This window comes from Oncorhynchus nerka, linkage group LG13 (genome assembly GCF_034236695.1).
Source record: "Oncorhynchus nerka isolate Pitt River linkage group LG13, Oner_Uvic_2.0, whole genome shotgun sequence".
Classification (NCBI taxonomy): domain Eukaryota; kingdom Metazoa; phylum Chordata; class Actinopteri; order Salmoniformes; family Salmonidae; genus Oncorhynchus; species Oncorhynchus nerka.
Genome location: NC_088408.1, coordinates 103,096,788 through 103,112,654, shown reverse-complemented (window position 1 = coordinate 103,112,654; position 15,867 = coordinate 103,096,788). Strand labels below are relative to the sequence as shown.

The 15,867-nt window shown below is 39.9% G+C and overlaps 1 protein-coding gene across 2 annotated transcripts in view; it reads left to right on the top strand.

Moving 5' to 3' along the window:
* Positions 1 to 684: 684 nt before the first annotated feature.
* LOC115127104 (mitogen-activated protein kinase 1-like) overlaps positions 685 to 15,867 on the top strand; it is an 89,151-nt gene continuing 73,968 nt past the window's right edge. For both annotated transcript variants that reach the window (XM_065026929.1, XM_065026928.1), the window contains exon 1: positions 685 to 990. In XM_065026929.1, the coding sequence (XP_064883001.1) occupies positions 854 to 990 (137 nt within the window). In that variant the 5' untranslated portion in view covers positions 685 to 853. The remainder of the gene's footprint in view (positions 991 to 15,867) is intronic.

Below are 15,867 nucleotides of genomic sequence, written 5' to 3'. Positions count from 1 at the left end.
AACGCAGAGCGCTATGATAAACTGGATATAACAGCTTTAATGAAGGGGCAGCTGCGTTCATATAGATGATATCGCCGATAGTCAAGTACCGATAGGAACGTCGACTGAATAACCTGCTTTCTACTACGTAGCGAGAGGCAGGACCTGTTTCTATAGAAGAAGCCCATTTTCATTCTCAGCTTCTTAACTAACTCATCAATATGAACACCATCCAAAGTACATACGCTTAAATCATCAGACTTATTTGTATGCGCTCTAGAGAACAACATAATAGTTAACTAATATCTAGTTCATTATTACTAATTTAAAGAATGATAAATAACAGTAGTGTGTTGCGTCCCAATCACACAAAGTATAAAAGAAGACTTTAAGGTGAGGACTCCTGCAAGCCCCAGTAATACGACTCTGAGTGAAATATAGCTGTGTATTGCCTCTTCAGCACCTAACTAGCTAGCTGGTCATCAAGATGACTGATTTTAAAGATGACTGATTTAAAGATGACTGATTTTAAAGATGACTGACTTAAAGATGACTGATTTTAAAGATGACTGATTTTAAAGATGACTGATTTTAAAGATGACTGATTTAATTGAACGAATCCTGATTTAACCGAACCCCACAGGCGACTCCCAGGTGCGCCATAAACGTCATCAACGTGGGCAGCAGGCGTGTCCATAGTGTCTCAGTGTAGCTAGCATACCGCAGTCAGTAGCCAGCCTGTGTGTACAGCAGCGCAGTAAGACCACTTTATCATACGGAGGACTTCAGAAAGGCTCCCGGTAATAACGTTGTTACAGCGGTGACTTTTCCTTGTGGCCGCGAAGAACGTGTAAAAAGGCAGCCGGTTTTCACAATGGCGACAGCTGCGGTTTCTGCCAGTGGCCCCAATCCCGGAACCGGAGCTGAGTTGGTCCGAGGACAGGCCTTCGATGTCGGGCCCCGGTACCACAATCTGTCGTATATCGGTGAGGGCGCCTACGGAACGGTGTGGTAAGACATATTTTCATACTGGCAGAAATGTTGCCCCACACACACACACACACACACACACTTTCATCACTACTGACGTTAGTCAAACAAGTTTGGATACTTTGTAGACTTCAATGGGTAGAATTCCCCTCCGTTTTCACTTCTTTACTGCCACATTGTAACATGGAAAGTAAAGTTTATGTTTCTACATGTGTTGCTGTTGATATGGTGCCTGCTAGTGTGCGGTGGGTGAAGACACTTGTTACAGTGGAAACTTGTTGATCTTGGCTCGACTGCAGGATTGGGCAACTCGGGTCGATTTCCTATTGCATAAAAACTCATAACGCAGTGTTTGCTAAATTATTTTATTCCATTTAACAGACTATTTATGTTCATTTCGACAAAATCTTCCTCTACTAACTTTCTATTAGGCCAACATATTTCGGTTTTATCTGCCTGCTCGCTAGAATAATTTATCGGAATAACCACCGACGCAAAACGCCTGAATGTCGAATTTGATTAGTGTTTTTATCCGTCATTTTGTCTTAATTTAAAATAGGCCTGAAAACTGTGAATCTATTTAGACTTCCCGGTAGGCTGGTTTCATAACCCATAAAACTGCAGTATTCACTGTGTGCATATTGTGTTGTAGAGGGTTACAGCTGCAATGTGTCACTTTTTAGGCGACCCAACCAAATACACATTTTAGTTATAGATCTATCATTCTCATTAAAAGCCCGTCTAAGAAGAGGTGGATCTGCTCTGTTATAGATCTATCATTCTCATTAAAAGCCCGTCTAAGAAGAGGTGGATCTGCTCTGTTATAGATCTATCATTCTCATTAAAAGCCCGTCTAAGAAGAGGTGGATCTGCTCTGTTATAGATCTATCATTCTCATTAAAAGCCCGTCTAAGAAGAGGTGGATCTGCTCTGTTATAGATCTATCATTCTCATTAAAAGCCCGTCTAAGAAGAGGTGGATCTGCTCTGTTATAGATCTATCATTCTCATTAAAGCCCGTCTAAGAAGCGGTAGATAATGTGCACTCATTTCTATGCTTCCCGTTAAGTTTCGTTTTTGCGAATTTGAGTTTGTTTTGTACGCCAGCCAAAAATACAATTATTTTGTCTCGTAGAAAATCTGTTTCACAGGTTTAGATTGAACAATGATTCTTCACAACATATATGATTAGGTGAAATATTAGTATTTTAGCAACAAGGAAATTGATTGTTTAAAAATGTAATTATTAATTTATTTTGTTGCATTTTGCAGCATTAAGACGCCAGTCTGAGCATTAACATGCATTAGGTGTGGTTTTGGAAGCAGAAGGACATTATCTTTCATATCATAGGGTTAGTGTTCCCACACGGCCTGATGCCACGGACGTGTAGTTACAGAAACATGTTGGGTGGAACTGTTGTGGGGCGGCAGGTAGCCTAGTGGTTAGGGTTGGACTAGTAACCAGCAGGTAGCCTAGTGGTTAGAGGGTTGGACTAGTAACCAGCAGGTAGCCTAGTGGTTAGGGTTGGACTAGTAACCAGTAGGTAGCCTAGTGGTTAGGGTTGGACTAGTAACCAGCAGGTAGCCTAGTGGTTAGGGTTGGACTAGTAACCAGCAGGTAGCCTAGTGGTTAGGGTTGGACTAGTAACCAGTAGGTAGCCTAGTGGTTAGGGTTGGACTAGTAACCAGCAGGTAGCCTAGTGGTTAGTGTTGGACTAGTAACCAGCAGGTAGCCTAGTGGTTAGGGTTGGACTAGTAACCAGCAGGTAGCCTAGTGGTTAGGGTTGGACTAGTAACCAGTAGGTAGCCTAGTGGTTAGGGTTGGACTAGTAACCAGCAGGTAGCCTAGTGGTTAGGGTTGGACTAGTAACCAGTAGGTAAGTGGTTAGGGTTGGACCCAGCAGGTAGCCTAGTGGTTAGTGTTGGACTAGTAACCAGCAGGTAGCCTAGTGGTTAGGGTTGGACTAGTAACCAGCAGGTAGCCTAGTGGTTAGGGTTGGACTAGTAACCAGCAGGTAGCCTAGTGGTTAGGGTTGGACTAGTAACCAGCAGGTAGCCTAGTGGTTAGGGTTGGACTAGTAACCAGCAGGTAGCCTAGTGGTTAGGGTTGGACTAGTAACCAGCAGGTAGCCTAGTGGTTAGGGTTGGACTAGTAACCAGCAGGTAGCCTAGTGGTTAGAGCGTTGGACTAGTAACCAGCAGGTAGCCTAGTGGTTAGAGCGTTGGACTAGGCAGGTAGCCTAGTGGTTAGAGCGTTGGACTAGTAACCAGCAGGTAGCCTAGTGGTTAGGGTTGGACTAGTAACCAGCAGGTAGCCTAGTGGTTAGGGTTGGACTAGTAACCAGCAGGTAGCCTCTAGTGGTTAGAGGTTGGACTAGTAACCAGCAGGTAGCCTAGTAACCAGCAAGTGGGTTAGAGTGTTGGACTAGTAACCAGCAGGAGCCTAGTGGTTAGAGTGTTGGACTAGTAACCAGCAGGGAGCCTAGTGGTTAGAGTGTTGGACTAGTAACCAGCAGGGAGCCTAGTGGTTAGAGGCAGGTAGCCTAGTGGTTCGAGCGTTGGACTAGTAACCAGCAGGTAGCCTAGTGGTTAGAGGGTTGGACTAGTAAACAGTAGGTAGACTAGTGGTGTTTTGTCTTCCAGAACCCACTTCCCCCTTTGATTCACGTTTAGCTGGAGATTAGATGGCTGTTTTGTCTTCCAGAACCCACTTCCCCCTTTGAACAGGTCCTGGGACTACGGAGTAACGTTAGACTCCTTTAGTCCGTTACTGGGCGAGCTTCAACAGAGCACTGCAAGCCACATCACGAAGCATCAAACTACTGAGCTGAACAAAGACACGGGGACCTTAAAAGTCTCCATGTAAAGTTAGGTAGGTCGACTTGATCCTGACAGTCATACAATTTGTTCATCTAGTTCTGAGAATAGTCTTTCTGGGTGTATCCAGTCTGCAGAGAGACGAATCATAAAGTTGTTCAATAACCCTTCAAAAGGGCAGGAAGCGACACTCAACTAGTCTAGTACGGCGCGATCATTACATCATCCCGTACAGAGAATCTTTCTCTCTCAACCCACAGAGATGGTTCATGTTGCCTAGTCGCTAAGTCTCCAGCTTGCACGCACGCAGGCAGGCAGGCAGTCAGATGTTCACACTCTGTGGTTGTGTGTATTCAGATCAGTGATTTAAATCATGGAAGGTGTCAGTGAATGGGATCCCAGGCGCCGTGAGACCTATCTTTATCCCTAGGCTCAGTTGAGAGTGAAAGGAGGAGTAGAAACGTATCAGATAGCACCCTATTCTCTACATAAAGCTCTATGGGCCCTGGTCAGAAGTAGAGCCCTGCTGGCCCTGGTCAGAAGTAGAGCCCTGCGAGGTCAGAAGTAGAGCCCTGCGGGCCCTGGTCAGAAGGTGAGCCAGGGAGCAGACTACCCCTGGTGAGCCAGGGCAGACTACCCCTCTGGTGAGCCAGGGAGCAGACCTGGTCAGGTGAGCCAGGGAGCAGACAACCCCTCTGTACTACCCCTCTGGTGAGCCAGGGAGCAGACTACCCCTCTGGTGAGCCAGGGAGCAGACTACCCTCTGGTGAGCCAGGGAGCAGACTACCCCTCTGGTGAGCCAGGGAGCCAGGGAGCAGACTACCCCTCTGGTGAGCCAGGGAGCAGACTACCCCTCTGGTGAGCCAGGAGCAGACTACCTCTCTGTGGAGCCAGGGAACAACATGACTCTACTTGGAATACTCTCTGAATTCCCAGCCTGCCCCTCCCAGCCTCCCTCACACACTGAGCAAACACACATCCATCCTTCCTATTCACTCACTCACTCTCCTTTTCCTTTGTCAACACACACACCTACACTTATACACCTACCTACCTACTTACCTACCTACCTACACACACCTGAGGCTGTAGCTGGCTTTACCCTGCCGTGTGTACAGGGACCAGACTGGAGGAGCTTTCTAATCAACATGTTATCATGTTAGATATGTCTCCATACAGAGTGCTGCACGATATCCTGTTAAACCCTAAAGGCCCACTATGTATTTAGTTATCACCACCAACTCTGTGTTGTTTGTGTCGCACTGCTTTGCTTTATCTTGGTCAGGTTGCAGTTGTAAATGACAACTTCTTCTCAACTGACCTTCCTGATTAAATAAAGGTAAAATAAATAAAGTCTCACTTAACTGCTGGTGCAGCCCATCTGTCACTTGAGCAACTAGGAGGATTTGGCCTGGCAATGCCAGACAGCTCCACTTTATAGCTAGATGTGATATGTGATATGACTGAAACCACTACCTACATGTTACCTCACCTACCTCCTACCCCTGCACATTGACTTGGTACTAGGGCTGTTGAGGTGACCGTATTACCGCCACACTGGCGGTCGAGAGTCACGTGACCGTTTCGTCATGGTAACTATGCTTCTCCAAGCTCTGATGCTGTTGGTCATTAGTAGTCTACTAAACTGGCTAACTGCCTGGTACTGAGCACTCTATTGTCCCTGTAATCACTCTGACATCAATGCAAATGTAATGGAGGCTATGTAATTGCGTGAGAAAACATACACATGGTTAGCAGATGTTAATGGGGGTGTAGCGAAATGCTTGTGCTTCTAGTTCCGACCGTGCAGTAATATCTAACAAGTACTCTAACCTAACAATTTCACAACTACCTTATACACACAAATCTAAGTAAAGAAGTGGAATACAAATATACAATACATTTGCTCTAGCCAACCATGTGCAGATGGCATACTGAGTGGGCATACCAGAGTGGGCACACTCGCTATACTACAGTCGTGGCCAAATAGAATGACACAAATATTAATTTCCACAAAAGTTGCTGCCTCAGTGTCTTTAGATATTTTTGTCAGATGTTACTATGGAATACTGAAGTATAATTACAAGCATTTCATAAGTGTCAAAGGCTTTTATTGACAATTACATGAAGTTGATGCAAAGAGGTCAATATTTGCAGTGTTGACCCTTCTCTCTGCAATCCACCCTGGCATGCTGCCACATCCTGACTGATGGCAGCCCATTCTTGCATAATCAATGCTTGGAGTTTGTCAGAATTTGTGGGTTTTTGTTTGTCCACCCGCGTCTTGAGGATTAACCACAAGTTCTCAATGGGATTAAGGTCTGGGGAGTTTCCTGGCAATGGACCCAAAATATCGATGTTTTGTTCCCCGAGCCACTTAGTTATCACTTTTGCCTTATGGAAAGGTGCTCCATCATGCTGGAAAAGGCATTGTTTGTCACAAAAACTGTTCCTGGATGGTTGGGAGAAGTTGCTCTCGGAGGATGTGTTGGTACCATTCTTTATTCATGGCTGTGTTCTTAGGCAAGATTGTGAGTGAGCCCAGTCCCTTGGCTGAGAAGCAACCCCACACATGAATGGTCTCAGGATGTGTTACTGTTGGCATGACACAGGACTGATGGTAGTGCTCACCTTGTCTTCTCCGGACAAGCTTTTTTCCTGATGCCCCAAACAATCGGAAAGGGGATTCATCAGAGAAAATGACTTCACCCCAGTCCTCAGCAATCCAATCCCTGTACCTTTTGCAGAATATCAGTCTGTCCCTGATGTTTTTTCTGGAGAGAAGTGGCTTCTTTGCTGCCCTTCTTTGGCACCAGGCCTTCCTCCAAAAGTCTTCGCCTCACTGTGCGTGCAGATGCACTCACATCTGCCTGCTGCCATTCGTGAGCAAGCTCTGTACTGGTGGTGCCCCGATCCTTTAGGAGACGGTCCTGCAGCACTGAATCATGTCACTTTGGAAGGATGTTGACCTCATTCTGGTCCTGTGTTCCTCACTATCTTAAATAAATTCAAGAGAGAATCACTGACATGATGTCAGTATATCCTGATATCTTAACCGAAACTCGGTCACCCCCAAAACCAATTCTTCCTTTGGCCGCCTCTCCTTCCAGTTCTCTGCTTGACTGAATGAAACTGGAAACACTTCTCCCTCACTATTTAAGCACCAGCTGTCAAAGCTAAACATGCCCATCTATGGGCCAAAATACCAAACAGTGTGTGAAACCTTGAAGACTTAGAAAACCAGGAATAACAGATAGAAACTTTTGTTGTTGACCAAATTGATAAATTCATTAAAAATCCTACAATGTGATTTTCTGGATGTTTTTTCTTCTCATTTTGTCAGACCCTCATCTTTTTATCTTGCATCCTAAATACTTTTTTGCCTGGTTAAATACCTTTAAATAAAATAAAAACTAAAATTCAAAAAATGGTCTGTCTTTAGAAGCTTCTGATTGGCTAATTGACATTTGAGTCAATTGGAGGTGTACAAACAGATTCATTCTGTCATCATGGGAATATCAAAAGAAATCAGACAAGACCGCAGAGATGATCCTTGACAATTTCCAAATGCCTGAAGGAACCACGTTCATCTGAACAAACAATTGGTGCGGGAAAACACAGCTGCAAAGGAAGGAGATCAATCCCAGAACAACAGCAAAGGACCTTGTGAAGATGCTGGAGGAAACAGGTACAAAAGTATGTATATCCACAGTAAAACAAGTTCTATATCAACATAACCTGAAAGGCCGCTCAGCATGGAAGAAGCCACTGCTCCAAAACCACCATAAAAAAGCCAGACTACGGTTTGCAACTGCACATGGGGACAAAGGTCGTACTTTTTGGTCTGATGACCATCGTTATGTTTGGAGGAAAAAGTGGGACGCTTGCAAGCCGAAGACACCATCCCAACCGTGAAGCACGGGGTGGCAGCATCATGTTGTGGGGGTGCTTTGCTGCAGGAGGGTCTGGTGCACTTCTCAAAATAGATGACATCATGAGATAGGAAAATTACTTGGATATATTGAAGCAACTTCTCAAGACATCAGTCAGGAAGTTAAAGCTTGGTCGCAAATGGGTCTTCCAAATGGACAATGACCCCAAGCATACTTCCAAAGCAAAATGACTTAAGGACAACAAAGTCACGGTATTGGAGTGGCCATCACAAAGCCCTGACCTCAATCCTATAGGAAATGTGTGGGCAGAACTGAAAAAGCGTGTGTGAGCAAGGAGGCCTACTAACCTGACTCAGTTACACCAGCTCTGTCAGGAGGAATGGGCCAAAATTCACCCAACTTATTGTGGGAAGCTTGTGGAAGGCTAACCAAAATGTTTGACCCAAGTTAAACAATTTAAAAGGCAATGCTACCAAATACTAATTGAATGTATGTCAACTTCTGACCCACTGGGAATGTGATGAAAGAAATAAAAGCTGAAATAAATCATTCTCTCTACTATTATTCTGACAGTTCACATTCTTAAAATAAAGTGTTGATCCTAACTGACCTAAAGACAGGGAATTTTTACCAGGATTAAATGTCAGGAATTTTGAAAAACGGAGTTTAAACGTATTTGGGTCTAAGGTGTATGTAAACTTCTGACTTCAACTGTACATACATACATGCATGAGCAATAGATGATATAAAATACAGTATATTCATATGAAATGAGTAATGTAAACATTATTACAATTATGCTCTACATGTCTTGTAAATAGGATAATTTTTTAAATTTTAATTTTGATCCATTTTTATGTAGGCAGCAGCCTCTCTATGTTAGTGATGGCTGTTTAACAGTCTGATGGCCTTGAAATAAACCGTCCTCCTTTCACCATTTAAGTGCATAGAGGACATGTATTTTCCCCTGCTGTTTCTATAGAATGGACCATTATCATGTACCCTTTTAAGTCAAACAAATTACACAAATACATTATTTTGTAAAGATGAGATTTAAATCATTATTATGTAAAGATGAGATTTAAATCAAGAATAGTCTGTTAGCCTTGTGAATGATGCCCAGCATGACAAACAATGCCTTTTTTGGTTGTTGCAACTTGTTCAATTCATAATCGCACACCTTAGGCCTATATGTTTTGATACGGTTTGTATCACAACTAAAGTGGCCAAATATCTTCTTAAAATAAATTAAGAACATTAATCCTCTTTTACAAGGGGTGTAGATCCTAAAATGGGATACATAAGCAGCACGTGAGTTTCAAGTTCGGGGAAGATAATTTTCGCCATAAAACTGCACCTTTATACATGCAATCACATTTGTGGTCACTTTTGGCTGACGAAAAGTAAATGTGGACAGTCCATCAAATATCTTCAATATGCTCCTCGGAATTGGAATTTGCGTCCCCGATTTGTCTTAACTTATAGCCTGTGAGAAACACCCGGTCATGTGACTGAGAACCGTGTGAGAGACCCTTCGGTTTGCACCCAGTAATAAGGGCAGAACTCGGGGCTGCCAAAAGGCATGTTTTTTTTTTTTTTTAGGGTGCATTACACCCCCAAAGGGGATGCCAACGTGAAATTCGAGGCATTATCAAGTGTTTTTCAAATTGTGAATGAGAGACTGATGTAGTGTGTACAGCCTGCGCAAAAAAACACACAGCATCGTCAAGAAACCTTTTTCATCATACAGCCTTACAATGTATTAAACATCTAAACACACAGCCCTACATTTTCTTAAGACCCGGCTAAAATATAGAATGGATTTATTGTGATGGTGTAGGCTACATTACATGGATTTATTGTGATGGTGTAGGCTATATTACATGGATTTATTGTGAAGGTGGAGGCTATATTACATGGATTTATTGTGATGGTGTAGGCTATATTACATGGATTTATTGTGAAGGTGGAGGCTATATTACATGGATTTATTGTGAAGGTGGAGGCTATATTACATGGATTTATTGTGATGGTGTAGGCTACATTACATGGATTTATTGTGATGGTGTAGGCTATATTACATGGATTTATTGTGATGGTGTAGGCTACATTACATGGATTTATTGTGATGGTGTAGGCTATATTACATGGATTTATTGTGATGGTGTAGACTATATTACATGGATTTATTGTGAAGGTGGAGGCTATATTACATGGATTTATTGTGAAGGTGGAGGCTATATTACATGGATTTATTGTGATGGTGTAGGCTATATTACATGGATTTATTGTGATGGTGTAGACTATATTACATGGATTTATTGTGATGGTGTAGGCTATATTACATGGATTTATTGTGATGGTGTAGGCTACATTACATGGATTTATTGTGATGGTGTAGGCTACATTACATGGATTTATTGTGATGGTGTAGGCTATATTACATGGATTTATTGTGATGGTGTAGGTAGACTATATTACATGGATTTATTGTGATGGTGTAGGTAGACTATATTACATGGATTTATTGTGATGGTGTAGGCTATATTACATGGATTTATTGTGATGGTGTAGGCTACATTACATGGATTTATTGTGATGGTGTAGGCTACATTACATGGATTTATTGTGATGGTGTAGGCTATATTACATGGATTTATTGTGATGGTGTAGGCTATATTACATGGATTTATTGTGATGGTGTAGGTAGACTATATTACATGGATTTATTGTGATGGTGTAGGCTACATTACATGGATTTATTGTGATGGTGTAGGCTACATTACATGGATTTATTGTGATGGTGTAGACTATATTACATGGATTTATTGTGATGGTGTAGGCTACATTACATGGATTTATTGTGATGGTGTAGGCTATATTACATGGATTTATTGTGATGGTGTAGGTAGACTATACTACATGGATTTATTGTGATGGTGTAGGCTATATTACATGGATTTATTGTGATGGTGTAGACTATATTACATGGATTTATTGTGATGGTGTAGGCTATATTACATGGATTTATTGTGATGGTGTAGACTATATTACATGGATTTATTGTGATGGTGTAGGTAGACTACATTACATGGATTTATTGTGATGGTGTAGACTATATTACATGGATTTATTGTGATGGTGTAGGTAGACTATATTACATGGATTTATTGTGATGGTGTAGGTAGACTATATTACATGGATTTATTGTGATGGTGTAGGTAGACTATATTACATGGATTTATTGTGATGGTGTAGGTAGACTATATTACATGGATTTATTGTGATGGTGTAGACTATATTACATGGATTTATTGTGATGGTGTAGGTAGACTATATTACATGGATTTATTGTGATGGTGTAGACTATATTACATGGATTTATTGTGATGGTGTAGGCTATATTACATGGATTTATTGTGATGGTGTAGGTAGACTATATTACATGGATTTATTGTGATGGTGTAGGTAGACTATATTACATGGATTTATTGTGATGGTGTAGACTATATTACATGGATTTATTGTGATGGTGTAGACTATATTACATGGATTTATTGTGATGGTGTAGACTATATTACATGGATTTATTGTGATGGTGTAGGCTACATTACATGGATTTATTGTGATGGTATAGACTATATTACATGGATTTATTGTGATGGTGTAGGCTACATTACATGGATTTATTGTGATGGTGTAGGCTATATTACATGGATTTATTGTGATGGTGTAGGCTACATTACATGGATTTATTGTGATGGTGTAGGCTACATTACATGGATTTATTGTGATGGTGTAGACTATATTACATGGATTTATTGTGATGGTGTAGGCTACATTACATGGATTTATTGTGATGGTGTAGGTAGACTATATTACATGGATTTATTGTGATGGTGTAGGCTACATTACATGGATTTATTGTGATGGTGTAGGTAGACTATATTACATGGATTTATTGTGATGGTGTAGACTACATTACATGGATTTATTGTGATGGTGTAGGCTACATTACATGGATTTATTGTGATGGTGTAGGTAGACTATATTACATGGATTTATTGTGATGGTGTAGGCTACATTACATGGATTTATTGTGATGGTGTAGGTAGACTATATTACATGGATTTATTGTGATGGTGTAGGTAGACTATATTACATGGATTTATTGTGATGGTGTAGGTAGACTATATTACATGGATTTATTGTGATGGTGTAGGTAGACTATATTACATGGATTTATTGTGATGGTGTAGACTACATTACATGGATTTATTGTGATGGTGTAGACTACATTACATGGATTTATTGTGATGGTGTAGACTATATTACATGGATTTATTGTGATGGTGTAGGTAGACTATATTACATGGATTTATTGTGATGGTGTAGGCTATATTACATGGATTTATTGTGATGGTGTAGGCTACATTACATGGATTTATTGTGATGGTGTAGGCTATATTACATGGATTTATTGTGATGGTGTAGACTATATTACATGGATTTATTGTGAAGGTGGAGGCTATATTACATGGATTTATTGTGAAGGTGGAGGCTATATTACATGGATTTATTGTGATGGTGTAGGCTATATTACATGGATTTATTGTGATGGTGTAGACTATATTACATGGATTTATTGTGATGGTGTAGGCTATATTACATGGATTTATTGTGATGGTGTAGGCTACATTACATGGATTTATTGTGATGGTGTAGGCTACATTACATGGATTTATTGTGATGGTGTAGGCTATATTACATGGATTTATTGTGATGGTGTAGGTAGACTATATTACATGGATTTATTGTGATGGTGTAGACTATATTACATGGATTTATTGTGATGGTGTAGACTATATTACATGGATTTATTGTGATGGTGTAGACTATATTACATGGATTTATTGTGATGGTGTAGGCTACATTACATGGATTTATTGTGATGGTATAGACTATATTACATGGATTTATTGTGATGGTGTAGGCTACATTACATGGATTTATTGTGATGGTGTAGGCTATATTACATGGATTTATTGTGATGGTGTAGGCTACATTACATGGATTTATTGTGATGGTGTAGGCTACATTACATGGATTTATTGTGATGGTGTAGACTATATTACATGGATTTATTGTGATGGTGTAGGCTACATTACATGGATTTATTGTGATGGTGTAGGTAGACTATATTACATGGATTTATTGTGATGGTGTAGGCTACATTACATGGATTTATTGTGATGGTGTAGGTAGACTATATTACATGGATTTATTGTGATGGTGTAGACTACATTACATGGATTTATTGTGATGGTGTAGGCTACATTACATGGATTTATTGTGATGGTGTAGGTAGACTATATTACATGGATTTATTGTGATGGTGTAGGTAGACTATATTACATGGATTTATTGTGATGGTGTAGGTAGACTATATTACATGGATTTATTGTGATGGTGTAGGTAGACTATATTACATGGATTTATTGTGATGGTGTAGGTAGACTATATTACATGGATTTATTGTGATGGTGTAGACTACATTACATGGATTTATTGTGATGGTGTAGACTACATTACATGGATTTATTGTGATGGTGTAGACTATATTACATGGATTTATTGTGATGGTGTAGGTAGACTATATTACATGGATTTATTGTGATGGTGTAGGCTATATTACATGGATTTATTGTGATGGTGTAGGCTACATTACATGGATTTATTGTGATGGTGTAGGCTATATTACATGGATTTAGTGTGATGGTGTAGACTATATTACATGGATTTATTGTGATGGTGTAGGCTATATTACATGGATTTAGTGTGATGGTGTAGGCTACATTACATGGATTTAGTGTGATGGTGTAGGCTACATTACATGGATTTATTGTGATGGTGTAGGCTATATTACATGGATTTATTGTGATGGTGTAGGTAGACTACATTACTTGGATTTATTGTGATGGTGTAGGCTACATTACATGGATTTATTGTGATGGTGTAGGCTACATTACATGGATTTATTGTGATGGTGTAGGCTACATTACATGGATTTATTGTGATGGTGTAGACTATATTACATGGATTTATTGTGATGGTGTAGGCTATATTACATGGATTTATTGTGATGGTGTAGGCTACATTACATGGATTTATTGTGATGGTGTAGGCTACATTACATGGATTTATTGTGATGGTGTAGGCTACATTACATGGATTTATTGTGATGGTGTAGGCTACATTACATGGATTTATTGTGATGGTGTAGGCTACATTACATGGATTTATTGTGATGGTGTAGGCTACATTACATGGATTTATTGTGATGGTGTAGGTAGACTATATTACATGGATTTATTGTGATGGTGTAGGCTACATTACATGGATTTATTGTGATGGTGTAGGTAGACTATATTACATGGATTTATTGTGATGGTGTAGGTAGACTATATTACATGGATTTATTGTGATGGTGTAGACTATATTACATGGATTTATTGTGATGGTGTAGGTAGACTATATTACATGGATTTAGTGTGATGGTGTAGGTAGACTATATTACATGGATTTATTGTGATGGTGTAGGTAGACTATATTACATGGATTTATTGTGATGGTTTATGTAGACTATATTACATGGATTTATTGTGATGGTGTAGACTACATTACATGGATTTATTGTGATGGTGTAGGCTATATTACATGGATTTAGTGTGATGGTGTAGACTATATTACATGGATTTAGTGTGATGGTGTAGGCTATATTACATGGATTTAGTGTGATGGTGTAGGCTACATTACATGGATTTATTGTGATGGTGTAGGCTATATTACATGGATTTATTGTGATGGTGTAGGTAGACTACATTACATGGATTTATTGTGATGGTGTAGGTAGACTACATTACATGGATTTATTGTGATGGTGTAGACTATATTACATGGATTTATTGTGATGGTGTAGACTATATTACATGGATGTATTGTGATGGTGTAGGTAGACTATATTACATGGATTTATTGTGATGGTGTAGGTAGACTATATTACATGGATTTATTGTGATGGTGTAGGCTACATTACATGGATTTATTGTGATGGTGTAGGCTATATTACATGGATTTATTGTGATGGTGTAGACTATATTACATGGATTTATTGTGATGGTGTAGGTAGACTATACTACATGGATTTATTGTGATGGTGTAGGCTATATTACATGGATTTATTGTGATGGTGTAGACTATATTACATGGATTTATTGTGATGGTGTAGACTATATTACATGGATTTATTGTGATGGTGTAGGCTATATTACATGGATTTATTGTGATGGTGTAGACTATATTACATGGATTTATTGTGATGGTGTAGGCTATATTACATGGATTTATTGTGATGGTGTAGGTAGACTATATTACATGGATTTATTGTGATGGTGTAGACTATATTACATGGATTTATTGTGATGGTGTAGGCTATATTACATGGATTTATTGTGATGGTGTAGGCTATATTACATGGATTTATTGTGATGGTGTAGACTATATTACATGGATTTATTGTGATGGTGTAGACTATATTACATGGATTTATTGATTATATTATATATTGTACTTTTTGAAATGTAGATGTTCCAAAGGTCGGCATCATTGACTTGTAGGCTGCGTGGAAGCCAGGAGATGCTGAATGTGTTTTGTTAGTTAACAGTCAATTACCGTGAGAGTCATTTGCTTGACGATCACCGGCGGATGAAATTTCATGACTGCCATTATTACCTCGTAACCCTGCACATTGACTCGGTACCGGTACTCCTGGTATATAGTCTCATTATTACCTCGTAACCCTGCAAATTGACTCGGTACCAGTACTCCTTGTATATAGTCTCATTATTACCTCGTAACCCTGCACATTGACTCGGTACCAGTACTCCTTGTATATAGTCTCATTATTACCTCGTAACCCTGCACATTGACTCGGTACCGGTACTCCTTGTATATAGTCTCATTATTACCTCGTAACCCTGCACATTGACTCGGTACCGGTACTCCTTGTATATAGTCTCATTATTACCTCGTACCCCTGCATATTGACTCGGTACCAGTACTCCTTGTATATAGTCTCATTATTACCTTGTACCCCTGCACATTGACTCGGTACCAGTACTCCTTGTATA